The sequence below is a fragment of the Nicotiana sylvestris genome, chromosome 7 (genome assembly GCF_000393655.2).
Source record: "Nicotiana sylvestris chromosome 7, ASM39365v2, whole genome shotgun sequence".
Taxonomy (NCBI): Eukaryota; Viridiplantae; Streptophyta; class Magnoliopsida; order Solanales; family Solanaceae; genus Nicotiana; species Nicotiana sylvestris.
In genome coordinates this window covers 160,026,071-160,052,081 of record NC_091063.1, presented here as the reverse complement: position 1 = coordinate 160,052,081, position 26,011 = coordinate 160,026,071, and the positions used below count along the sequence as shown (strand labels likewise).

At 38.6% G+C, this 26,011-nt stretch overlaps 2 protein-coding genes across 2 annotated transcripts; one reads left to right on the top strand and one right to left on the bottom strand.

Moving 5' to 3' along the window:
- Window positions 1-5,765: 5,765 nt before the first annotated feature.
- Window positions 5,766-6,566, bottom strand: LOC138874033 (uncharacterized). Its single transcript, XM_070152535.1, has one exon. The coding sequence runs from the start codon at window positions 6,564-6,566 to the stop codon at window positions 5,766-5,768; it is 801 nt and encodes a 266-aa protein (XP_070008636.1).
- Window positions 6,567-22,790: 16,224 nt separating this feature from the next.
- On the top strand, window positions 22,791-25,394 carry LOC104218365 (L-type lectin-domain containing receptor kinase VIII.1-like). Its single transcript, XM_009768843.2, has one exon. The coding sequence runs from the start codon at window positions 23,106-23,108 to the stop codon at window positions 25,236-25,238; it is 2,133 nt and encodes a 710-aa protein (XP_009767145.1). The 5' UTR covers window positions 22,791-23,105; the 3' UTR covers window positions 25,239-25,394.
- The last annotated feature ends 617 nt before the right edge of the window (window positions 25,395-26,011 follow it).

Below are 26,011 nucleotides of genomic sequence, written 5' to 3'. Positions count from 1 at the left end.
ACTCGGATTTCTGGTTCGCAGAATAACAAACAGAGTCATATTTTCCTCGATTCAGGGATTAAAATCGGTGACTTGGGACGCCATAAAATTCCCAGGTGGCGACTCTGAAACAAATAAATGAATCCCGTTTCGATTGTCCTTTGATTGGACAAAACCCCTTCGCACCCTCGCGGGGGCGGAAAAAGGAGGTGTGACAACGGTTATAGCATAACCCCCAAACAAGTCAATCGAACCTAAGTAACATCTACCCGTCAATTAGACACCAAGGTAATGCCACAATGCTAGTGCTCTTCCTTCTCATTAATTATAACATAGCAATATTCTCCTAGCATAATCTAGCTTTAATCCGTAGTTTTATAATAGTAGTTATAAATACAAAAACTCAAAAGATGATTGAAGTGACATTAGAAGCACAACCACAACTCTAGGCTAGACGGAAAATACAACTCCACTACTAGCTCCTTGTGGAAATTCGATCCTGGACCTTTATTCGGGTAAAAGCTATTGCGATCCGCTCTTCCTACCATAGTGTAGTGTCAAGTCGACAGTGATCAACATGGTGTTTATTGACCTAGAGAAAGCATATGACAAGGTTCCTAGAGAAGTTCTTTGGAGATGCTTGGAGGCAAAAGGTCGGTCCTTTACATTATGGCGATTAAGGACATTTATATTGGGACAAAGACTCGAGTTAAGACAGTAGGAGGCGATTCTAACCATTTTTCGGTGGAAAAGGGATTACACCAAGGTTCTGCCCTCAGTCCATTTTTGTTCGCCCTGTTGCTGGATGCGTTAGCACACCATATTCAAAGGGAGGTGCCATAGTGCATGCTATTTTCCGATGACATAGTTCTAATTGATGAGTCGCGAGCCGGTATTAAAGATAGGTTGGAGGTTTGGAGACAGGCTCTTGAGTCTAAGGGTTTCAAGTTGAGCAGGACAAAGACGGAATACCTGGAATGTAAGTTTAGCTCTGAACTAAGGGAAGTGGACGTGGATGTGAGGCTTGAATCACAGATCATCCCAAGTAGAGGCAGCTTCAAGTACCTTGGGTCAGTTATCTAGGGGGTAGGGGAGATTGATGAGGATGTTACACATCGTATTGGTGTAGGATGGATGAAGTGGAGGTTAGCATCTAGAGTCCTGTGTGATAAAAGAGTGCCACCGTTACTCAAAGGTAAGTTCTATAAAGCGGTTGTTAGATCGGCCATGATGTATGGGGCTGAGTGTTGGCCTGTAAAGAACTCACATATCTAGAAGATGAAAGTAGCGGAAATGGGGATGTTGAGGTGGATGTGCGGGTACACTAGAATGGATAAGATTAGGAATGATGATATTCGGGAGAAGGTGCATGTGGCCCCCATTGATGACAAGATGCGGGAAGCGAGACTCAGATGGTTCGGGCATGTTCAAAGGAGAAGCCCAGATGCGCTAGTTAGAAGATGTGAGCAGTTGGTTGTGGAGGGCACGAGAAGAGGTAAAGGGCGACCTAAGAAGTATTGGAGAGAGGTGATCAGGCAGGATATGGCGAGGCTTCAGATTTCCGAGGGCATAACACTGCATAGGGAGATGTGGAGATCGAGTATTAGGGTTGTAGGTTAGGTACCAGTCTGGTAGGGTTTTTGTCTAGGATAGTTAGTGGCAATGTTGTGTCTTACTATTTCACTTTTCAGCGCAGGAACTATTTACTAGCTATCGCTTTTGCTTTGCATCTTTCTTCTAAAGTTTATATTGTTCCTATTTTCATATGATTTCTTTGTTGATACTAATATTGTCTCATTTTTGTATTTTTGCTTTCTTGACCCGAGGGTCTTTCGGAAACAACCTCTCTACCCATTCGGGGTAGGGGTAAGGTCTGCGTACACACTACCCTCCCCAGACCCCATTAATGGGATTTTGCTGGGTTGTTGTTGTTGTCTTTGAATGTCAAATACATGGCTTTATATACAAGAAGAGGTTAGAAACAGAATTATCTAAATCCCATAAAATCTGGGATTATACAGAAAAAAAATAAAAAAGAATCAAAATTTGATATTCTAGATTACAACAATTATCTCTAAAAATCTTAGAGGATCAAATCTTGATATGGAGAATATCTTCCTGAAATCCTCTATCATTCAACACTCCCCCTCAAGCTGGTGAATGGACATCTTCCATTCCTAGCTTGCTTATCAGGTCTTGAAACACATTGTTTGGCAGTCCTTTTGTTAAAACATCGGCCAACCGATCTTTTATAGATACAAATGGCGTACAGATGAGTCCACTATCTAATTTTGCCTTAATGAAGTGTCTATCTACCTCAATATGCTTAGTGTGATCATGCTGTATAGGATTATGAGCTATACTTATTGCTGATTTATTGTCACAATATAGTCTCATAAGTCCTTCCCATCTTATCTTCAAATCATCAAGGATTATCTTTAACCATAACAACTCACAAACTCCCATCGCCATAGATCTGAACTCGGATTCTGCGCTTGATCTGGCCACAACATTTTATTTTTTACTTCTCCAAGTTACAAGATTTCCTCCTAAAAGGGTACAGTATCCAGAAGTTGACCTTCGAATCCACTAGTGAACCAGCATAATTCGCATCAGTATAAGCCTCTAAAACCATGTCTCCTCCTCTTCTGAATAGTATTCCTTTTCCGGGACTTCTTTTAAGATATTGTAGAATCCTGTTGGACACTTGGAGATTCATTTCTCTAGGGTCATGCATAAATTGGCTAACAACACTTACAACAAAGGCAATATCTGGCCTTGTATGGGACAAGTAGATCAATTCCCTACTTGCCTTTGATACGAGCCTTTATCTACCACAAAATCTTCTGGAGCATTACACAACCCATAATTATATTCAATTAGTGTGGCCACTGGTTTATACCCTAATTTTCCTATTTCTTTCAGCAAATCAAGCACATATTTTTGTTGGGAAGTAAAGATTCCTTGTTTAGAATGTGCTACTTCAATTCCCAAAAAATACTTTAATTTTCCAAGATCTTTGATATCAAATTCCTTGAGTAAGCAATTCTTCAAATTGTGCATCTCCTCTGAATCATCACCTGTTACTATGATATCATCTACATAGACTAGTAGAGCAGTTACCTTTCCTGTTTTTGAGTGCCTTATGAACAAGGTATGGTCTCCTTGACTCTTCCGATAGCCTAGCTTGATCATAACCTTTGTAAATCTTCCAAACCATGCACGGGGTGATTGCTTTAGTCCATAGAGTGTCTTCTTCAGTCTGCATACCATTTCCTTCTTGCTTTCAAAACCAGGTGGTACCTATATATAGATCTCCTCATCTAAATCTCCATGTAGAAAAGCATTTTTAACATTTAATTGTTGTAGGTTCCAATTAAAAATCGCAGTCAATGACAATAAGATCCTCACTGTATTCATTTTTGCCACTGGGGCAAAAGTCTCCAAATAATCAATTCCATAGGTCTGTGTGTAACCCTTTGTTACCAAAGGTGCTTTAAATCTTTCTATAAACCCATATGACTTGTATTTCATGGTAAACACCCATCTACACCCTACCGGCTTTTTCCCTTTTGGTAATTCCACCATTTCCCAAGTTTTATTCTTCTGCAATGCTTCCATTTTAACCTTCATAGCTTCTTCCCACTCTTTGTTACCTAATGCTTCAGACAAATCTTTTGGAATAGGAATTGTGTGGAGGTTACTGAGAAAAGCTTTATGGCTTGGGGATAGGTTTTGATATGTCAAAGAAAGGCACAAAGGGTGTTGTGTGCAGGTTCTGGATCCTTTTCTAAGTGCAATGGGAAGGTAAAGGTCATTTGGTTGGTTATGTTCTTCATAATCAGTTTAGTTTGGTGTTTCTGATGGTTCAACAGGTTCAGGATAGGTATTAGTAGTAGTAACATGAGGAGATAATTGTGGTTGAGTAGTTTGACCAGTTAGCCTCTTTCTTCTGGAATAAACCTGCAATGGTGGATTACTTCCTTGAATTCCTTTATCTATATCAAGATTAGAAGACTCAATAAGTTCATTAGGATTTAGAGACTCAGATGAGCGAAGAGATGGTGACTCAGGCAAGGACATAGATAAGGATTTGTCATGGCTAGGAATAGACAAATCCAGTAGTGATAAGTCTAGAGAACCTTTTCCATCCAATGACTCCCCCTAAATGTAAGAATTTTTAAAAAATGACTCACTTTCATCAAATGTGACATCAGCTGAAACAAAAAAATTCTTGGTTGATGGTTGGTAACACTATATCCTTTTTGAGTGGGAGAATATCCAATGAAAACACACTTAAAAGCACGTGGATCTAATTTGCCTCTATTCTGAGAATGAATGTGAACATAGGCAATACTCCAAAGATTCTAGGAATCAATTTACTGGAATTTTCGAAATTCGGGAAGAAACTCCTAAGAGTATCAAGTGGGCTCTTAAAATTCAGAATTCTTGATGGTATTTTGTTACTAAGATATGCAACAGTTAGGACAGCTTCCCCCAATACTGATTTGGAACCCTTTTGTGAAATAATAGTGATCTAGTAATGTCAAGTAACAAACCGTTTCTTCTCTCCGCTATCCCATTTTGTTGAGAAGTATTGACACATGAATATTTGTGAATAATTACCTCATTTTTGAAGAAAACAGAGATGTTTTGATTGAAGTAGTCCTTGGCATTATCAGAACGGAATCTTTTAATTGTCACATCAAATTGGGTTTTAACCAGATTAAAAAAGGTAGGAAGAATATGGCTGACATCTGATTTTTGCTTTAACAAATAGATCCATGTTACTCTTGTACAATCATCAATGAATGACAAACCATCTAGCACCGGAAATATTAGAAATGGAAGAGGGTCCCCATACATCACTATGAATAAGAGAAAATGGAGTCTGACTTCTTTTGTTGCTTATTGGAAAGGAAACATGTTTATGTTTTGTAATTTCACAATCTTCATAATGAAAAGACTCAACAACCAAATTTTTGAATAACAATGGAAACATTAGCTTGATTACATTAAAAAAGGATGACCTAAGTGACGATGATAGAGCCAAACTCTCTCTTTATTAGACATAACAGATTCAGACAAGAATGAACTAGATAAGGAATTCTTAATTGTATCTCCACCATTGTGAAAATCCAGAAAATAAAGACCACATTTCTTACTAGCACGCCCAATCATCTCCTTCGTGTCCTGTTTCTGAAGTGCACAATATGAAGAGAAAAAGGTTACTTTACATTTGGAATATTTGGTGACTTTGTGGACAGAAATGAGATTCGCAAATAACTTTGGGACATGAAGAACATTCTTAAGTATCAAAGACTTTCTCAGTTGTATATCTCCTTGGCAATCTACAGTAATAACTGAACCATCGGCTATAGTTATTTTTTATAGCTAGGGAAAGGTGAATATAATATAAAGAGATGGGAGGAACAAGTCATATGATCAGTTGCCCCAGAATCAACCACCCACATTGGAGAAAATTTGTCTCTAACATTAGCAACAAAAGTGGAAGAAATACCTGCAAAGGCCATTGAACAACTACCTGCCGAAGATGATATCTCCAGAGATTCCAGCAATGTCTTCAATTTCTCAATATCTTCTTTGTTGAATTCTGGGAGTAATGGACTTTTTTCATCAACCTGAGGGTTGCTAGTAATGTGTGACTGCTTTCCATCAAAAGTATTTTTGGTTGGAGGTTTACCGTTGAGTTTCCAACATCTCCCTCTCGTATGCCGGTACTTTTTGCAGTAAGTGCAGTAAAGATTGTCCCTGTTGACAATCAGTTAGAATGAACTTGCGGGCTTGATGGTGCTCTCCAACTGTGAAACTTCAGATTCCTTTTTATTTGTCCCTTTTGTCATAAGAGCTAATCCTTCATTTATTTGAGTTTCAAGCATAACACTCCTCCATCCTTCCTCTGTCCGTATAATGGCCATAGTCTTATTCAATGATGGCAGATCTTCTTTCTCTAAAATTTGCACTCGTACAACATCAAACTCTGCATTTAGCCCTGCAAAAAAATCATAAATCCTTTCTTTTTCAATAAATCTTTTCAAAATTACAGCATCGTCTGTGCAACGCATTTGAATGCATTGATAGTGATCCATCTCTTGCCATAACCCCTGTAAAAGGTTAGAATATTCAGTGACAGATCGAGCTCCCTGTTTTGTTGCAGATAATTTTGTTTTTATTTTATAAATCCTGGAAGCATCATGAACTTTAGAGTATGTCTCTTTCACTGCATCCCAAATTTCCTTAGCAGTATTCAGAAACATAACAGTATCACTAATTTCTGGAAGAATGGAGTTCCATAACCATGACATCACCATTGAATCATGTTCATCCCATGCATTAAACTTGGGGTCTTCTTTGGATGGTCTGATACCGAGGAGATGTCCTAATTTCCCTTTACCTTTTAGAAAGGTACGAACAAGCTGAGACCATTTTACATAATTTTTCCCAATCAACCGATAAGAGGCTTGAATATTTTGTAAATCTCCAGTTGAAACTGTAGAGCTATGCTCTACAGTGGCAGAAATATTTTTAGAGACTGGAGTATTCGCAATAGTACTCTTTTCGGACATGGTTTTCAAATGATTTCAACCCTTGGGCGGAATAAAGAGGACAAATGTGATGAAAAGATGGATGAATGAAAAACAAATCAGTTAGTAATAAGCCTAAGGCTCTGATACCTTGTGGAAAGAGTATGAAACTTGAATAATTTCATTCATGTCTTTGAATGTCAAATACACGGCTTTATATACAAGAAGAGATTACAAACAGAATCATCTAAATCCCATAAAATCTGGGATTATACAGAATAAAATAAAAAAGAATCATAATTTGATATTCTAGATTACAACAATTATCTCTAAAAATCTTAGAGGATCAAATCTTGATATGGAGAATATCTTCTTGAAATCCTCTGTCATTCAACATAGAAGAATATTTCGAAATAATATCAATTAAGGCGGCTGACAGGCCTCACATGTACCGTCACAAATCACTTGCATAACTTGGTCACGCTGCAGGAACTGATCACTACCACCAATATGCAAATTCAACTATAGCTAATTAATCTATCTTCTTCCCATTTATCCTGATTGCCTTAGAAATAATAATAACTCCATTCAACACATAACACACCCCATCCTCACTCGTCCTGAGTGACCTTGAATCATGAGACCACGTTGTCTCTAATCCCACGAACCATTTCATACCTCCCTTGTGCGCACATTCACATCCTTAATTAGTATGCCTATTCTAATAGTCCCTCTACGAATCCGAATTCTTTTCTCATTTTCCTCCCAAATGCTACATTGCAAGTCAAAACATCATAGAACATTCTGGGCCTCTTCTCATAAGCTGCTACAAAAGCTTGATTCTTAACCGTACTTGTAGGCTCGAAATCATTAGGCACCACACTTTAACTTTTGAATTCACTAGGACCATTGCTGAGAGCCACCCGCTCTGACTTGGTGATCGAATCCTACCATGCACTACTATTGAGTAGCAATAGAGGGTCGAAGCAGCTTTTACCCGATTTAGCATCGGGGTCGATTTTCACAGTGAGCTAGATGTTGGAGTCGGGTATCTATCTAATTTAGAGTTGGGTATGTGTTCCAAATTACACTTCTAAACATTTTTTGTTTTTTTTGTTTTACTTCTACTTTTATCAAACTACAATGGTAAATTAAACTAGAATAAGCTAAGAGTAAAATATTGCGGGTTGTTCAAATGGTTTAAAAGGCACTGGGGTAGTGACTTTCGCCTAGGTGGTCAATTGACGGATACTTGAGACTAAGGCATAATTGACATATTTGGGGAGTATGATATAACCATTGCATGATTTTACCCACTCTATCTCGGTGGTTCAAGTGATTTTGCCCGAATTGACTTTCTCAAGACCAATTGGGTATGCAAATTTGCACAAGCAATCAAGGTTCAAGTCGGGTATTACTCTCTCGAGGTTTAACCCTTTAATTGGGGCTATCAATCTCTTGAGTACACTCCAATTCCTTATTGGACCAATTTCAGAGACTCAAGCTCTCTTTCTCAAGAAGAGCTCAAGTCAACTAAATAGAAACTAGTGTTTGCAACCACTAATTCAGCAATTAAACATGAAATTAGCCTAAATATCAAACATTCATAGTCAATCTAACCCTAAAACATAAGACCCATCAATTACCCACACTAGGGTTGAGACACAACCCTAGTTTATGGGTTTAGCTACTCATAATTAAAGAAGAAAAGCAAGAAATAGATGAAGAAAAATTGATATTAATTAATTACTAAGATAAACAAGAAGATTCAATGTTGAAATGTAGATAAAATTTCCCAAAATAGCTAAAATATTCGAACCCATGAGCGCAGCTCTCAGCTAAAACTATCTGATGACCTAAAAATGGGAAAAGAAGTTATTTATACTGAGCTGAAAAATCTGGACAGAAATACCCATGCGGGGCTAGTGCGGACCGCACAAAATCACGTGCGGCTGCACTAAGACTTTAAACCTGAAAATCCAGCTCTCTGAACTCAGGCAATGCTGACCGCATAGAATGGAGTGCGACCGCAGAGGCTTCTAGTGCGGTCCGCATTGGCATGAAACTCGAAACTGGCAACTCTCTGATCCTTCTTGCTGCGGACCACACTAAATCGAGTGGCCGCATTGATCCCAGTGCGGACTGCACAAAACCTAGTGCGGCCGCATTGCCATTTTTGCCTGAATATCATACTCTCTGAACCTCACTTGTGCGGACCGCACAGAATAGTGTGCGACTGCACTGGCCTTGTTTTGTCTAAGCTTTATCTTGTCTTGATACTTGTGCAAGTTTCACTCCTTTTGAGTTGATCTTTAAGTATTCCCGCCTTGTTGATCAAACCTGCAATCAAGCACAACTTGTGAGCCTTTGGGACTATTTTGTACACATTTCTAATCAAAACTTAAGCAAGAAGGAGTATAAAATGTAGCAAAATCCCTAGTTATCAACTCCCCCAAACTTAAGCTTTTTCTTGTCCTCAAGCAAACAAAATAAGACCCACCCCTCAAGTGAAAATCCCAGAAAATTCAGCTGTCCTAAAGTAACCTCATCTAGCATCAATTGAAACTAACAATTGCCCTCAATACAAATGAATCATTAACAACATTTACTCTTTGAAACACCATGGATTAAGTGCGACACAAGAGCATCAAAAGTTGACTCAACACATCAAAAAACTCTTTCTATTACTTTGGTCATTGTGGAACCCGAACTCACACATCCTCAACTCTCCCTAAGCAAACCTCACCTTTAGAATAGTGGCACCCAGAACGAGGTCAATGGAAGTTCACTCATATCTCTCAAGAAAAAGTCACAAGTCCGGCTCTAAGTACCATATGCTTGCCCCTTATGTGAGTCACCACTAATGTAAGCTACATTCAACTCAAGATCATATAGGGCTTTTGTGGAGACATGGTGAAGACTTTTGGTTCAGGGTAGGAAATGTTTGGTCTAAGCAGGTTCCATCTTCCTTTAAGCATTTCTTTTGTTTCATTTGGCACACATTCCCTTGACTCTTTGAGTCATTTAACTTCTTTCTAAGAGGTTAGAGAGACACATTGTTACTCTTTCTTATACATTTAAAACCTTTTCTCTTTTTTCAACTTTTCACACCTTTCATTCTTTGTTTTTCTTGAATCCCTTTTTTATTCTTTTTCACATTGAACATTCTTTTTGTCTTTTTGCTTTTATTTCTTTTTTATTGCCTTTCCTTTTCTTCATTTTTGTGCCTTTTTACCATTTTGTTGTAATACTAGTATCTCCCCCCAAACTTATACTTTTGCCATGTGCTAAAGGAAAGATCGGGTGCCAAGAGAGGGTCTCTTTTAGAACGGGTATAGGCTTGTATCATGGTTCTTGAAGGAAAAAGGTCTAAGGCTCAAATGGGTTGACTAGAGATCTTATCATTGTTAGGTTATGAAAGTGTTCGAGCTATCATTTGGACCAAGGAGAGCCTATAATCATGTCTCAAGTCAAAATTCACTTAGGATTTTACCTCAACATACATTCAGGGCAAGTTCTAGACCAATGGCTCGGGAATTGGACTTGCAATGCAATTTCTCGCCTCACAAGATATGGGATTGCTAAAGACATAGAGTCGGGGTCCCACAACGACCTTAGATAATATTTGAGCACACAATGGTCCCAAAAAACTACTTGATGATTATCGGTCAACACAAGAGTCTCAAACTCACGACTTTCACCATCCTAAACACAACAATTTATTTTTGACCATAAGATCAAAGGCAAATGTGCTAGGCCCAAGTGAAGCTTTGCTTGAGGCACCCTTATCACTAACTACCAAAAACAAAAAAAAAGGACTCAAACCCTTAAGAAGGTTGTCACGCCATCCATCATTGGGAAGAGCCACCCGGTTCACACAAACTCCACCTTTGGAAAGAACCGTGGCATTAAGAAAACTAAAGGCTTATTGCAAACTTTCAAAACACGGAGCTATGAACATAAATAAGAAACTAAGAATGAGAAATTGCGAAAAGTAAAATGAATATATACAAGAGGGGATTTGTCGAATATACAATAGATGGGATGAATATGTACAATGTAACATAACTTTATATATAGATCCAAAGTAAAATAAAAGTATGATAAATGTAACAAAATGTTAAATATGTACAATGTAACATAACTTTATATATAGATCCAAAGTAAAATAAAAGTATGATAAATGTAACAAAATGTTAAAATTATATACAACCCAAAGATGAAAAATAAAGAAAATATAAAAACTGTCAAATATATACAGTAATCCAAATCCATAAAAGTAGGGTCTACCCCCTCAAATGAAAGCTGGCATTGTCCTCAATGCCAACTAAACTAAATAAGCACCAAAAAGAAAAAGGAAAATGATATAGAGACTCCTTATGGCCCGTCTGCCTGCATGGGCTCCTGAGTGGTCCCTAGGTCCTCATTGTGCTCAAGAACCCTAGACTGGTTCCCTATGGCTTGCTGCTCTACTGCTGGGACCTGTGCCTGGACCTGGATAGGCTCCTAAGGTGCATATTATGCCTCTGGTGGGTCTGTCAACTGGATGACTGCATCGTCCGCTCTGGGAATCATCCTCTTCCTCTTGGGAGGCCTCTGGACTGCTCAAGATGGGGATGAGCTGATGGTATTGGTTCCTGTAGCAATAAGTTCAAAGGCAGATGATCGGCCTTCATCCTGTCAACATCAACCCTTAGCGCCTTTGCGGACTCCTTGGAAGCCCGCGTCTTCCTCAACTTTTTGTGCTCCTTAGCAAGCTCCTTGAGAGCCTTGTTGTGTGAATCAACTGCATCTATGAGCACCTTCTGAGTGTCGAGGATTTTCTTTTGGTTGGCCATAATCTCCTTGAGGGCATCCTCTATGGACTGTGGGATCTATGGAGGTGGAGGAGACGACTGAGCCTGTACTATGGTAGTGAAGATAGACAACTTGGATGACGATGTTTGCATCTAGTTGTTGATACAAAGAAGAGCCTGGCTCAGTCGGTGGGCAGTCACTGGGTAAGCTCGGGAAGAGGGTATCTCCGGATTTGCTGAGGTGGATGGGCCAGGAGGAATGTCTGTAGAGGTGGAGGCAGGCTGAGCAGGAGCCACTACCACAACTGACTCTTTAGACTGGCCAGTTGGAGCAGTAGTTGTTCCCTTAAAGTTCTTGCTCTTTGGGTTGTCATCCCTCTGCATGTTGTACTAAGAGAATGGGGCCCTCGCTATGACCTTGATATCAAATGGCCTCTTTTCAACTTTGAGGTCCATGAAGTACATAGTCAAGAAGCTGGGGAAAGGGTAGTTTCTGTCATGCTCATTGCCTACTAGTGTGATTACCCGAGACATTACCTTCCTAACATTAATCGGGTACCCCGCCATGATCGATGCCACCAAAACTGCCCTATGAAGAGGGAGGGAGTTGTCATGAGTAGTGGGGTTCAATCTGCTGTACACAAATATTTCCCACCCCTTGGCTTCGAAATTTAGACTTCTTCTCAAAATTTTCACTCCCGTATTTAGCCAATCGGGGGTGGTACCTGGGATTGCCAGATACTGTGCCAACCAGGGACGGACTTCCTCGCCCAATTCCATCTTTGCCATATACAGTTCCTCATCCTCCTCATCAAAGCTGAGGTAATCATTTATTGTTTTCCCGTCAAAAAGCACATTCAAATTTCGCACCTTGGTCACTTTTGTGCCCTTTTTGATGTGAGCAACATTGGTATAGAATTCCTTGACCAGGTGCTCGTTTGCATCCTCAAAGTTTTTCAAGAAATACTCCCAGTCAACTCTCTCCCTAAACTGCTTCCTCACATTGGGGTTGTGATGCAGTAAGTCCCTATCCACAAAGCTCCTCTACGGGATTAATTTTCTCATCGGCCACCATTCCCTAAACTTGTGATAAGCTACCTCACTGACAAATCGGTCTTGCCACACCTCCGGTTTCCTAGTTCTCGCAACCCTGCCAACCTGAGGTTCACCCCCTTCTCCTACTTTTCCTACTACTTCCCCATCGTCTCCTACTGCACCCTCTCCGGATAATGAAGTTGTGGGAGAGGTGGAGTATTCATCCTCACCGCCTTCAGCTGAGCCCTCAGACGACCCAGAAGATACATTTACTAACGCTTGGGCAGCTGGGGAAGTGGGAGGAGTGTCACTTAGTCTGTTTCTCTTCGGCTAGTCAGGGATGTACTCTGGGATTGAGTCTGAAGATATCTCCCGGGAGGGATCATACTCACTCCCAGACATGTCAATGGCCCTATCAGCAGCTTTAATAATCTTCCTCATGTTTTTAATGTTTTGCTGGGCTTGAATAGTCAATCTTACCATTTTTTGTTTCCTTCCCCGGGAGGATTCACCTCTGACTGGTTGTTTAGAGTCTTTACCTCATTGTTTCACCATTGTATGCAAATACAATCTAATAAGTTTGTTAGTATCAGTAAAATCCATTAAAAGTAGAGTTGTAGAAAGAATTTCAGACAGTTGCAGAAGATATGCAGTGCGGCCGCATAGAGGCCAATGCGGACCGCACAAAATGGTCATGCGGTCCGCACAGAGGTGGGTTCAGACTACCCACTCTCTGTATCCAGGCAATGCGGACCGCACAAAAGGTAGTACGGCCGCACAGGGACCAATACGGACTGCACAAAATGTAGTGCGGCCACAGTCACCAAACTTCAGTTTTCAAGTCTTTCAGCAATGCGGTCCGCACAAAATGTTACTGCGAACCGCACAATGGCACCGCGGACCGCACAGAATCAACTGCGGTCCGCACTGAGTGCCCAAAGGCAACACTAACTTAGGGTTTCATGAATTTTGATTTTAAGTCCTACTTTTCACCTACAAAATACTGCTAGACATTAATTAACATATGGAGTAGTAACCAAGTTTCCCACTAAACCGCATCTGAAGTCCAATGATTTTGAATATCAGAATGCACAAATCAATCAATTTGTATCATTTATCAACTTCGACCCAATCCCAAATTAGCTGACGTGGGGTATATAATTACTTCACATACATTCCGCTCTATTCGAACCCACTTTGAAATTATCAATCGACACTAAAATGGGGATATATATATATATATATATATATATATATATAAAGTAATGTACATGTAAATTAGAAGAACAAAAAAAAGAGAATACCGATGATGTGTTTTTGGTACAACTTGCGCTTGAAACTTACCATCTGTTGAATGTTGCTCTGGCTATGGCGAGAGGGAGAGGCGAGACAGCAAGAGGGAAACCGATGGATGGTGGAAGTCGACGAGGACTGGTGTGGTGGCTGCTGGTTTAGGCGTTAGGGTTTCTAGGAATTGAGTTTAGCCGTTTGGGAATTGAGACCTTAGTTGCGTAATGTTAGTCTTAGCTTCGGTTAACCCGTTAAATCAAGTTTGAGAGTACTGGAAACTAAAGTCAAGGTTTTTGTCTTTTTTATTTTTAATATATATAAATAAAAATAAATTATATATATATATTCTTAACGGCTTAACGGATTATCCGTTAAGAAAATTGAATAATCCGCCCCCAAACCAATAAGCTGTTAATAAAAAAATCTCAAACTGTTCTCCGTCCGTTAAGCCGTTAACCCCTTACCAGTAAGCCATTAAACTTCGATTCGATTCAATTTTCGGATTCGGATCGGTTTTGAACACCCCTAGATAAAATTGCCCAAAATAGCTAAAATATTCGAACCCACGAGCGCAGCTCTCAGCTAAAACTATCTGATGACCTAAAAATGGGAAAAGAAGCTATTTATACTAAGCTAAAAAATCCGGACAAAAATACCCCTGTGGGGCTAGTGCCGACCACACAAAATCACGTGCTACCGCACTAAGGCTCTAAGCCTGAGAATCCAACTCTCTAAACTCAAGCAATGCGGACCGCACAGAATGGAGTGCGACCATGGAGGCTTCTAGTGCGGTCCGCATGAAATGGAGCGCGGATCGCATTGGCATGAAACTCGGAACTGGCTACTCTCTAATCCTTATTACTACGGACCGCACTAAATCGAGTGTGGCCGCATTGATCCCAGTGCGGCCACATTGCCCTTTTTGCCTGAATATCATACTCTCTGAACCTCACTTGTGCGGACCGCACAGAATGGTATGCAGCCGCACTGGCCTTGTTTTGTCTGAGCTTTGTCTTGTCTTGATACTTGTGCAAGTTTCACTTCTTTTGAGCTAATATTTGAGTATTCCCGCCTTGTTGATCAAACCTGCAATCAAGCACAACTTGTGAGCCTTTGGGACTATTTTGTACACATTTCTAATCAAAACATAAGCAAGAAAGAGTATAAAATGTAGCAAAATCCCTAATTATCACTTGGCCCCGAATATAATCAACTCCATGAATCTTCTAGCACATGAATACCCTCTCGACGAAACACCCGGCAGAATCACTTCCCTTGAAACCCGCATCTATAAAAGGCATAAATCCTGAATCATTTCCCAAGTCTGAACATTAGCCAATAAGGCCAACCATAGCACACCTTTAACAATTCTTTCGCTCAAATTACCACTTATGTTCTTTTCCCGTAGCTGAAATAGCCCATCAATGTGCTAATAACCAGAAACCTCGCAAGTAGTTAACCATGCAACCCAATCATAGGCGGTGGGACTCTTCCACTTAGCTTGAAGTCACTATTACACAACTCTGGAATTCACCAGGATTCTTTATCTCTTATTGACATAACCTTGCACAATCAACCGGAAAAATTCTCGGAATCTTCCTGTAAAACCCCTTTTATACTCTGAATCATCAACCACATTCGCACGACTGATCTTTTGCTGTTCAACCAATAGAATTCTTCGCAGAAGCCTCGCCAACCACGCGACTGCTAACCTGCTCACAAGGAATAACCTACCTGTGGAAATCACTTCCCGGCATCTTCCAATGCTGCTGCACGGGGTACAATCACTACAACATCAATAACCCATCCTGAGTCCGGGCTCACCCTCTAGCTACACAAGTCCATTCACCCCTCGTGGACATCAATTAATTATGCGGCAACATCCTTCCAATTCAAAGTTATGTTGTATCCTTCTTCATTTCAAGCAGCTACTTCCCGTTATATCAAATCTCATGTCGCATAATAGCCCATACTTCAAATTAATTCCGTAGACCCCAATCACCCGTTACTAAAATCTTCAAATCATTCCAAACTCCCCTTAAGGTGCATAGTCATCCTAACACAAAGCCCATATGCAACTCTGCCACTCTCCCACTTTAGCGGAACTCACCCCTCTAATCGACCACTCGAGCTTTGCTTCTATCTGGCCTTCTAGAAATTTTAACCACCGCCTGACACTCCCCACATGTCCTTCCTTATCCTTTACTGCTCAGTTGTTGCCTTAAATAAAATCTATCTTCGTAGTGCTTGAACCCACAAACCGCTACTAACTTTAAATCTCCCAGAGGTCATCTTTCTTGAGCCATCAACACTAGATATACCGATTAAATCCTGAACCACCGCACATCGCGATCTTTGAAAGTCGTCTCTCCATTATTATTTCACAATATCCCGCCCCAAAGGCGAATTGAAGAAAACCATAACACCGGCGATCTCAACACATAGGATCGAGGATGACGACACTATATCGAAGATGAAAATTCCACCATGCTCGAAAATACTAGGTCTCGTTACTCCATCACCCCAAATCTGGACATTCATAGGCCAATCACTTTTCCTTCGCCAGAAATGAAATATCAGATCTCTGAATCGTGCACTGAGTAGACTTCCTTTCAAATCATTCATCGCCCCAACACATAGGCAAGTATCCTACCATCAAGTCAATACTGTGTGATAATCAATCGTGAGCATCATGGCAATCTGTGCATAGCCTCAAAGCTCTCAAGAGTATTGATACTGAGCTGAAATGACAAGATATCCTCCTGCAAGGCAACGACAATAGCCCAATCAACAATATCGGGAGAAACATCCCGCACCACATCTGTAGTGCCATTACAATCCTTCAATTCTCGATTTATAACCAGCGGTTCGCGTCGTGTAAGATTGAGTAGGAAGGAAACAAGGGCATAAGCCTCAAGGAATCAAGTCGCACGATGAGGAAATCAAGAAGGGAAGTGTTCCTAACAACTCTGTAGCCTCCCGAAGATAGGTACAGACGTCTCTGTACCAATCCGTGAGACTCTACTAGACTTGTTCATGACTCGTGAGACCTAAGGGAACCTAGTGCTCTAATACCATGTTGTCACGACCCAAAATCCACTAAGGGTTGTGATGGCGCCGGACACCGCTGTCAGGCAAGCCAACCAAAATACTTAATTAAATTCTCGTTTTAATAATTTTGAAAACTATGATTTTCCTTCAATTTTACCAGTAACAGATTATCGTTTGAAATAAAATATAAATGTTAAGAAGTTAATACAAGATACCTCATAACCATCCCAGAACCCGGTGTCACAAGTGCATGAGCATTTACTAGGAATGAAATAACATACAGTAACTGTCCGGAATACAAGTGAACATAAATGAAAATACGGTACAATACTCTGAAGGAGACTCTGCTGGCTACAGTCGTCTCGATAAATGCAACTCACCTGAGTCTCCGTATCAACCCTGTCGCTATGCCACTAGCCACACATAAACCTGTGCAACAAAAATGCATAGCAAGTGTAGTATGAGTACGAAAATAACGTGTACCCAATGAGTATCCCGTCTAATCTCGAAGAAGTAGAGACGAGAGGTCGACTTTGACATTTACTAGTGGTCCAATAGTAATATATTTTTAATGCAAGTAGTCATGGATTTATTAAGAACGACAGTAATTTCAAATAAGTCACGAACAGGTAAAAGTTCCTTTTTATATTAAAAAGTCTCCGATTTCATAATATAATAATTAACAATTATCTCAAGTCGGGGAGAGCGAATATCAATAAATCTCCAAGCAAGCAATACAAGCATGCGCAAATCATGTCGAGGTCGTACGACCCGATCCAACATAAATGTAAAATGTGCACTGTCGAGGGTCGAACGATGCGAACCATAGATGCATCTATTACCCTGCTCGCGAATCATCCATGCGACGCGGTCAACATAAAGTAAACAAATATCCTGCTCACGAATCATACATGTGACATAGGTATACATAGAATCACATATTCAAACAGTTAATCAAGACTTCATCTATCCAAGGAAAAATACATTTCTCTTTTTACAATTCAAGAAAATGAAGCTCAATATTTTAGAAATTCACTTACTAATCCGATGTGATTTAACCAATTCAAACTGTCAATAGGATTACAAATATTTCCAAGCACAGCATGCTTTTGGGCCCTAGACTACCCGAACAATAGCATAATAGTAGCTACGCATGGATTCTCGTCACCTCGTGTGTACGTAGCCCCCACAAATAGGAGCACATAACCAATTAACTCACCTATGGGGACAATCTCCTCTTACAAGGTTTGAAAGGAGACTCACCTTGCTCCGAAGATCCATAACTGGCATTCCACGCTTTTTCGAGGACTCGAATCGATGCACAATGCTTCAAAACTATCCAATAATTATGCAAATCCATTAATATATGTTCAATTACTCATTACAATCCAATTTATAAAAATTCCTAACCCCGATCAAAAAGTTGACAAAATTGCCCTCGGGCCCATGTGCCCGGATTCCGAAATTTTTCGAAGATAAAGTTTACCCATGAACTCACAAACTCAAATATATGATTTTCTCTTAATTTCATACCCAAAATTGTGGTCAAAATCCAAGAATACGAATTTTCTAGGTTTTCCTCAAACTCCAGGTTTCTACCAATTTCCATGTCCAAATCCGTATATAACCATGTATTTAACTAAAAACTAGCATAAATTACTTACCTCATGCTTGATGGTGAAAATGGCACCTCAAAGTTGCTCCAAAATCGGCTCCCATGGAAGTAATGGGGTTGAAATGAACCCAACCCCCCGATTTAAAAGAACCTCACTGCCTTCAGCATTTCCGCAACTGTGGTCTCTTGACCGCTTCTGCGGTCTCGCAGGTGCGAACCAAACGCCGCTTTTGCGGTCTAGGGCTCCCAGCCCATTTCGCTTCTGTGCCCTCTCCTCCGCAAATGCGGTCCCGCATTTACGGCAAAACGGCCGCATCTGCGGTCCCAGTCTAGCCATCCATTTCTGCTTCTGCAGCACGAGGGAAGCTTCTGCGGCTCCGCACCTGCGGCCCTAGTATCGTAGGTGCGGTTACACCAGCAACCAGCAACTTCAGCCATTTCCAAAATTCCATTTTCGATCCGTTAACCACCCAGAATCCACCCGAGACCCCCGGGACCCCAACCAATCATACCAACCAGTCCCAAAATACATTACGGACTTGCTCGAGGCCTCAAATCATATCAAACAACGCTAAAATCATGAATTGACTTCCAATCCAAGCTTTATGAACTTTAGAATCTCAAACTTCTACTTTCGATGTTTAAACCTATCAAATCACGTCCGATTGGCTTCAAATTTTTCAAACAAGTCATATTCGGCATTACGGGCTTACGCCCACTTTCGAAATCGGATTCCGACCCCGATATCAAAAATTCCACTTCCGGTCAAACTTCTCAAAAACCTTCAAATTTCTATCTTTAGCCAAATGACTCCAAAATGACCTACGGACCTCCGAATTCACTTCCGATCACGCTCCCAACACTAGAATCACCATACGGAGCTACTCTTAGACTCAGAATCCCAAACTGACATCGATAACACTGAAATGCACTTCAACCCAAACTTATAAAAATTCTTCCAAAATGCTAACTTCCACAATAGGCGGCAAAATGTTCCCGGTTCTTCCAAAACCCGGTCCGGACATATGCCCAAGTCCGACATCATCATACGAACCTACTGGAACCTTTAGATCCCGATTCCGAGGTCGTTTACTCTTAAATCCAATCTTATTCAATTCTTTCAACTTAAAGCTTTCGAAATGAGAATTCCCTTTCCAAATCAACTCCGAATTCCCTGGAATTCAATTTCGACCATCCGTACAAGTCATAATACCTGAAGTGAAGCTGCTCATGGCCCCAAACTGTTGAACGACGCGCTAGAGCTCAAAATGACTGGTCGGGTCGTTCTACTCTCAAACCTCCTTCTAGAGGTGAGTGTGGTATAACTACCACTGACACATTCATTTTCTTTCAAGAATGAATATGTACTCATAAATCACATGTTATCACATTCACATCATGAATGAACCATAATCATCTATATATGATTTGCAAAATCTCATGTCAAATTGATGACAAACATTACTTTCACAGAGTGAATGATTATTTTAAGAATCCTTATTATTCTCATTACCACAATGATGACGATTATAACTTCGTCTATTGCCACATCCACGTCCATTGATACCTTCATAGTAATAATTTTGTCTTCTTTTAGATGTATTACATGCTACTATCGCATTCTCTTAAGCGAATGAGAATGGAGCAAATTCAATGGGACGGGTTTTCAATTCTTGTGCTCACAATCATACATGAATTTGATCATGGCAAGACATAGAAATTTTACCACTTCGAGTGGTTATAATTTCTTACTAACTCCATTAGAGTTATAACCAAAATTTGTTGTAATTGCTTGTATTTAAAGTCAAATTATAAAATTTCAAGAATTTAAAAGAGAAAAATAAGGTATTTAAATCCATAATTTATTGGTGAAGGAAGTTCATGGAACAATTGACAATCATTATACTCAATCCCAAAGCTTCCACTCAATTGGTTAGAGTTTCGTGCTGATAACGTATTATGAACAATAAAAGAAGAAGAACGGTATTGCAGAGAAAAGTAGAGAGAGAGAGAGAATTCTTATTGATTTGGGATCAATTACAATGGAATAGAACCCCTCTATTTATAGGAAAAAAGTGACTTAGACACCAAGTAACAAATCCTAAAATCTCTCTAAAATATAGATATTCATCATAAATAAAACTCTATTTATAATAGTATTTGATTAGATAAACATTTATCGCTTTCTTAAATGTCTAATTAATGACTATATGACTTCTTAGAATAGTAATAGTTGAATTGAAAAAATATTGTGTCTTCTTGATTTTCTATAAATAATAAATATTTGATCGGATTTTTTCCTTAAACTAAAATGACAAATAAAAAGAACCCCGAAAAGTAAAAAATAACCTAAATGATTTTGTTTAAACAAAAAGGGCCAAAACTGCCTTAGACTATTTGATTTGGCACAAAAATGCCCCCGTCCACTTATTAAGCCAAAAATGTCCCTACCTTATCTTAGTGACTCACTTATGCCCTTATTAACTAGCGAACTTATTTGGAAAATATTTTTAATTAATATTCACGTGTCACCATCCCATTGATTTAAATTTAAATTATTACCATTTTTGTTTAAAAAAATACCTATTATGATTTCTTCACAGTCCCCCAAAAAAAGGACATGCCATGTTGCCAACTCCCCATTTCTTCTTCAATTTCTATGAAATTGAATCAGGAGAGGAGATAATGAGTTTTTTTCTCATACCCATTTTATACCAATTTGATTTTATTTAATGAATTTCTTCCTAAGTCAAGATCCCAAATTTTATTCTCATACCCATTTCATTTCATTTCAAAACTCAATATTTTTTTTCTTAAATTGTTACTTTTCTTGTTATTGTAGTGGCTCAAATTCTTTTATTTGTAGAATTTAAACGATGAATAAGAAATTACATTGAATTTTAAAATCGGGTTTGAATTAATCTGGTTTAAAATCAGGGCGGATCAATGAAAATATAGGTTTATGGTGTTTTTTTTTAAAAAAAAAAATTTATCAAGGGTTTATATTTATGCTAATAGCACGGTAACACATGGATAATCATTAAAAAAAATTATTTCTTTTAGATAGGTCTGTTAGTACTAAGGGTATAATTGAGCCACTACGGTAATGGTGGAGATATTTTTGGCTCAATATAGGTGAATGAAGGTTATTTTTGTACCAAATCGAATAGTCTAGAGATAATTTTGGCCATTTTCCGTTGATTAAAAATAAAAATTATCTTTTTAAGAAGGGCCATTTTAAGTGGTGATTTCATTTAGACGTTTTTTTAAAGGTAAAAAGATAGTCTTCATCTTCACGCCATTAAAAAAATTACCAAAGTAATAAATGTAGTCATGATCTTGTTCATGCTATTTGTATTCATCAACCTAAAAACTCCATTTCAAAGTTGATAAAATTTCATGTCACGGCCAACTCTGAGGCATTAGCACATAAATCACAGTAAAATTGTCCAAAATTTATCACCGTTATTAACTCCTGCTATTGTAACATTAATTCTCTCCTCTATCATCCTTTAGAAGTCATTTGGCAGGGTGTATAAAAATAGTATTGAATTGATTGTATTAGTAATATCGAGATTAGTAATATTAAACTCAATTATATTGAGATTATTTCTTATCGATTATTTAGGCTGGTTTATAAGTTTTGAAAGGACAATTATGTCCTTATATATATTTATCCAGATATTTAAACCATAGTATTGCTAATATTATGGTTTGGTAAGTATATAAATAGTACTGAATAAGATGTATAACTAATAATTATTAGTTTAATATATGTTGAAAACACCGCCAAACTATAAATAATAATATAAAAAATAATACATGTATTATTTTCCCTAATACATCCTACCAAATGATCTCTTATGAGTCTTGTTTGGTATGACAAATAAGCAATAATTATAGAATAAAAATTTAGTATCAGCTTAACCCTTGTTTCGTATTAATTCTGGGATGAGTTATCCCAGGATTAAAAATAATAACGAGATAACTTATACTTGCCAGATGATGGAGTAATAATCATAAGATAAATTAGTTAAATTGACAATCATAAGATTAATACAACATACAAATAATTAATAAGAAATAATACTAGGATAACTAATCCTATAACATGACTTGTCTTTAACCAAACGTCCCCTTAGAACTTGTTTGGTATGAGGGATAAGGAATAACTCATCCCGGAATTAAATTTAAGAGAAGTTTATTTCATGTTTCGCTGGGAAAAAATTGCGGACTCAGAATTAATTATTTCAAAAATGTAATATATTTTTATCCCTATACAACAATGAAATAATTAAATTAGGAATAATTAATCCCGCAATAATTTATGTTGGGAGAACTTCTTTCCAACCAAACTATCTTAATGCAGTAATTAAGTACTGATTACTACAGCATGGGACCCCATGTCTACAACAAGGACATAAATATAAGCAGAAAAAAAGGTGTCTTTACAAAGAAAAATATTACCGTTATAGCAAACACGTGTCTCTCAACCGCTATCCCCTCTGTCTTCTTCACTCCTCTTCTTCTTTGGATTCTCTTCTCCTTTCACATCCCCCTTTTTCCGTACTCCTCACTCTCCTCTGCTTATTTTCCTACTTTCCATTCCCTCTTTTTACTCTTTCTATGCCCAAATTATTATCTTCTCCTTAACTTCATCATCCTTTTTCTCACTCTTTTATTCTCAAAATCTTCACTTTTTCAGATAATTGATCTGTTTTCTCTAATGGGTCTTTCTTAATGCTTACATTCAATCACAAAATTATACGAAAGTTTGTGTTTTGATTTTATTTTATGGAGATTTACCCATTACTGATAGTATTATTCTGTTTCTTGGCTAGTAATGGGTTCAGTGTACTGTCTGCTACTGAGTTTGATTTTGGTACTTTAGCTTTGAGTAGTTTAAAGCTATTAGGAGATGCTCATATGGGTAGCAACAAAATCAAATTGACACGTGAGCTTGCCGTGCCAAATTCCGGTGCCGGAAAAGTTTTATATTCTAAACCAGTAAGATTCCGGCAGCCGGGTCTTGATTTTCCGGCGAGTTTCTCTACGTTTTTCTCATTTTCTGTTACAAATCTGAACCCTTCATCGATCGGTGGGGGTTTAGCTTTTGTCATCACGCCGGACGATGAATCAGTAGGTGATGCCGGCGGCTATTTGGGAATTATGGATGCAAAAGGGACCCAAAATGGTAATTTTGCTATTGAATTTGATACACTTATGGATGTTGAATTTAAAGATATTAATGGGAATCATGTGGGGTTGGATTTAAATTCAATGGTTTCAACTCAAGTTGGTGATCTTGATTCTGTTGATGTTGATCTAAAGAGTGGTGATTTGGTAAATTCATGGATTGAATATTCAGGTTCAACAAAAAAACTGAATATTTTTGTTTCATATTCTAATTTAAAGCCCAAAGAACCATTTTTATCAGTTACTATTGATCTTTCTGAGTACGTAAATGATTTTATGTTTGTGGGGTTTTGTGGTTCAACACAAGGGAGTACTGAGATTCATAGTATTGAATGGTGGAGTTTCAGTTCATCATTTGATGTAAATCCAAAATCTCCGGCGGCGGCGCTGCCTCCTCCGCCGCCAACGGCTAGTTTGATGAATCCCACGGCGGATTCTGTTACATCGCCGCCGCCTTCGATGGCTCCTTTGCAGTCTAATGGTACTGTGAATTCAGAGCAAAAAAGTAGTAGTAGCAAATGCCATAACAGTTTTTGTAAACAAGGTGCTGGAGCTGTAGTTGGAGTTGTAACTGCTGGAGCGTTTTTCTTAGCTTTTGCTACATTAGTACTTGTTTGGTTGTATTCGAAAAAATTCAAGAATGTGAAGAATTCTGAAAATTTGGGGTCTGAAATTATCAAAATGCCTAAGGAATTCAGCTATAAGGAGCTCAAAATTGCGACAAAAGGTTTTGATTCGACAAGGATAATCGGACATGGTGCATTTGGGACAGTTTATAAGGGGATTTTGTCTGAGACTGGTGATATTGTAGCAGTGAAAAGGTGTAGTCATAATGGACAAGGGAAAGCTGAGTTCTTATCTGAATTATCAATAATTGGAACGCTTAGGCATAGAAATCTTATTAGACTTCAAGGATGGTGTCATGAAAAAGGTGAAATTTTATTAGTTTATGATTTGATGCCAAATGGTAGTCTTGATAAGGCATTATTTGAGTCAAGAATAGTACTACCATGGCTACATAGGAGGAAAATTTTGTTAGGTGTTGCTTCAGCCTTAGCATATTTACATCAAGAATGTGAAAATCAAGTTATTCATAGGGATATTAAGACTAGTAATATTATGTTGGATGAAGGGTTTAATGCAAGATTAGGTGATTTTGGATTAGCAAAACAAATTGAACATGACAAATCTCCTGATGCAACAGTAGCAGCAGGAACAATGGGATACTTAGCACCGGAATATTTGTTAACCGGTCGAGCAAGTGAAAAAACTGATGTTTTTAGCTATGGGGCAGTGGTTCTTGAAGTGGCAAGTGGGAGAAGGCCAATTGAGAAAGAAACAAATGGGGTTGGGAAAGTTGGATTGAATAGCAATTTGGTGGAATGGGTGTGGGGATTACATAAAGAAGGGAGGTTATTAGCAGCAGCTGATTCAAGATTGAATGGTGAGTTTGAGGAACAAGAAATGAGAAGGGTTTTGTTAGTTGGTTTGGCTTGTTCACACCCTGACCCTATGGCTAGACCAACAATGAGAGGTGTGGTTCAAATGTTAGTTGGTGAGGCTGAAGTTCCTATTGTCCCTAGAGCTAAGCCAACTATGAGTTTTAGCACATCTCATCTGCTAATGACTTTGCAAGATAGTGTTTCTGACTTGAATGGTATGATCACACTTTCAACTTCTTCATCTGAAAATAGCTTCAATGGTGGTGGTGTGGGTATGGACCTAGTCTAGTTCAATATCAAGAAAAGGAGAATGGAATACTTTTTGTCATCTTTTGTTCTGCCTTTTGTTCATACATTCATTTATTTATTATTATATGTATGTAACAAAATAAGTCTAAGTTGTATATGCCCATATTAATTAAAAGGGGTTTTGTACTTTTCCAAATTTTCTTGTTTTTGCACCTAATTTTTGGTTAATGGAGTGAAGTGAAAATCATAAGGTCTCGGTTCAAATATTAGTAGATGATTTCTTTCCATCAGTTAAAGCTTCGGTAGAAAACCGTGATTGTGGAAACTAGTCGCCTTTGCACCTTAGTTTTCTTAACCTTTCGTGAACGTGTGATGTCTTGTGCATTATATTGCTTTTGTTTGGTTCGAGTCTCGGTAATCAGAATTTTCAGGAATTGTGTTGGTAGAAAGTAACAAATATCCCGTAAAATTAATAAGATAAGTTGGTCCAGACATTACACTTATTAAAAAAAGGATTTGTGTACAATAGTTTTATAAAATCATTGGGAGTCCTTTTCTTGGTGTTGGTTGGGTGAGGTGTCTTTGGTGGAGGGATGACAAGTTGCTTTCAACGGCAACTTCTTTAGTCAAAAGCAGACACAAGGGTTTTGAGTAGAAGTTTGGGAAGGTATGAATATATGAGGCTATGGCCTAGTGCTATGCATACTATTTCTATTATTACCAGTAATTTCAATGCACCACCAACCAAAGTTTTAGAAAATGCCTTGAGCAAAACGACTATCTTTCGTATCAAATTCTATTATCCTAAGCAAA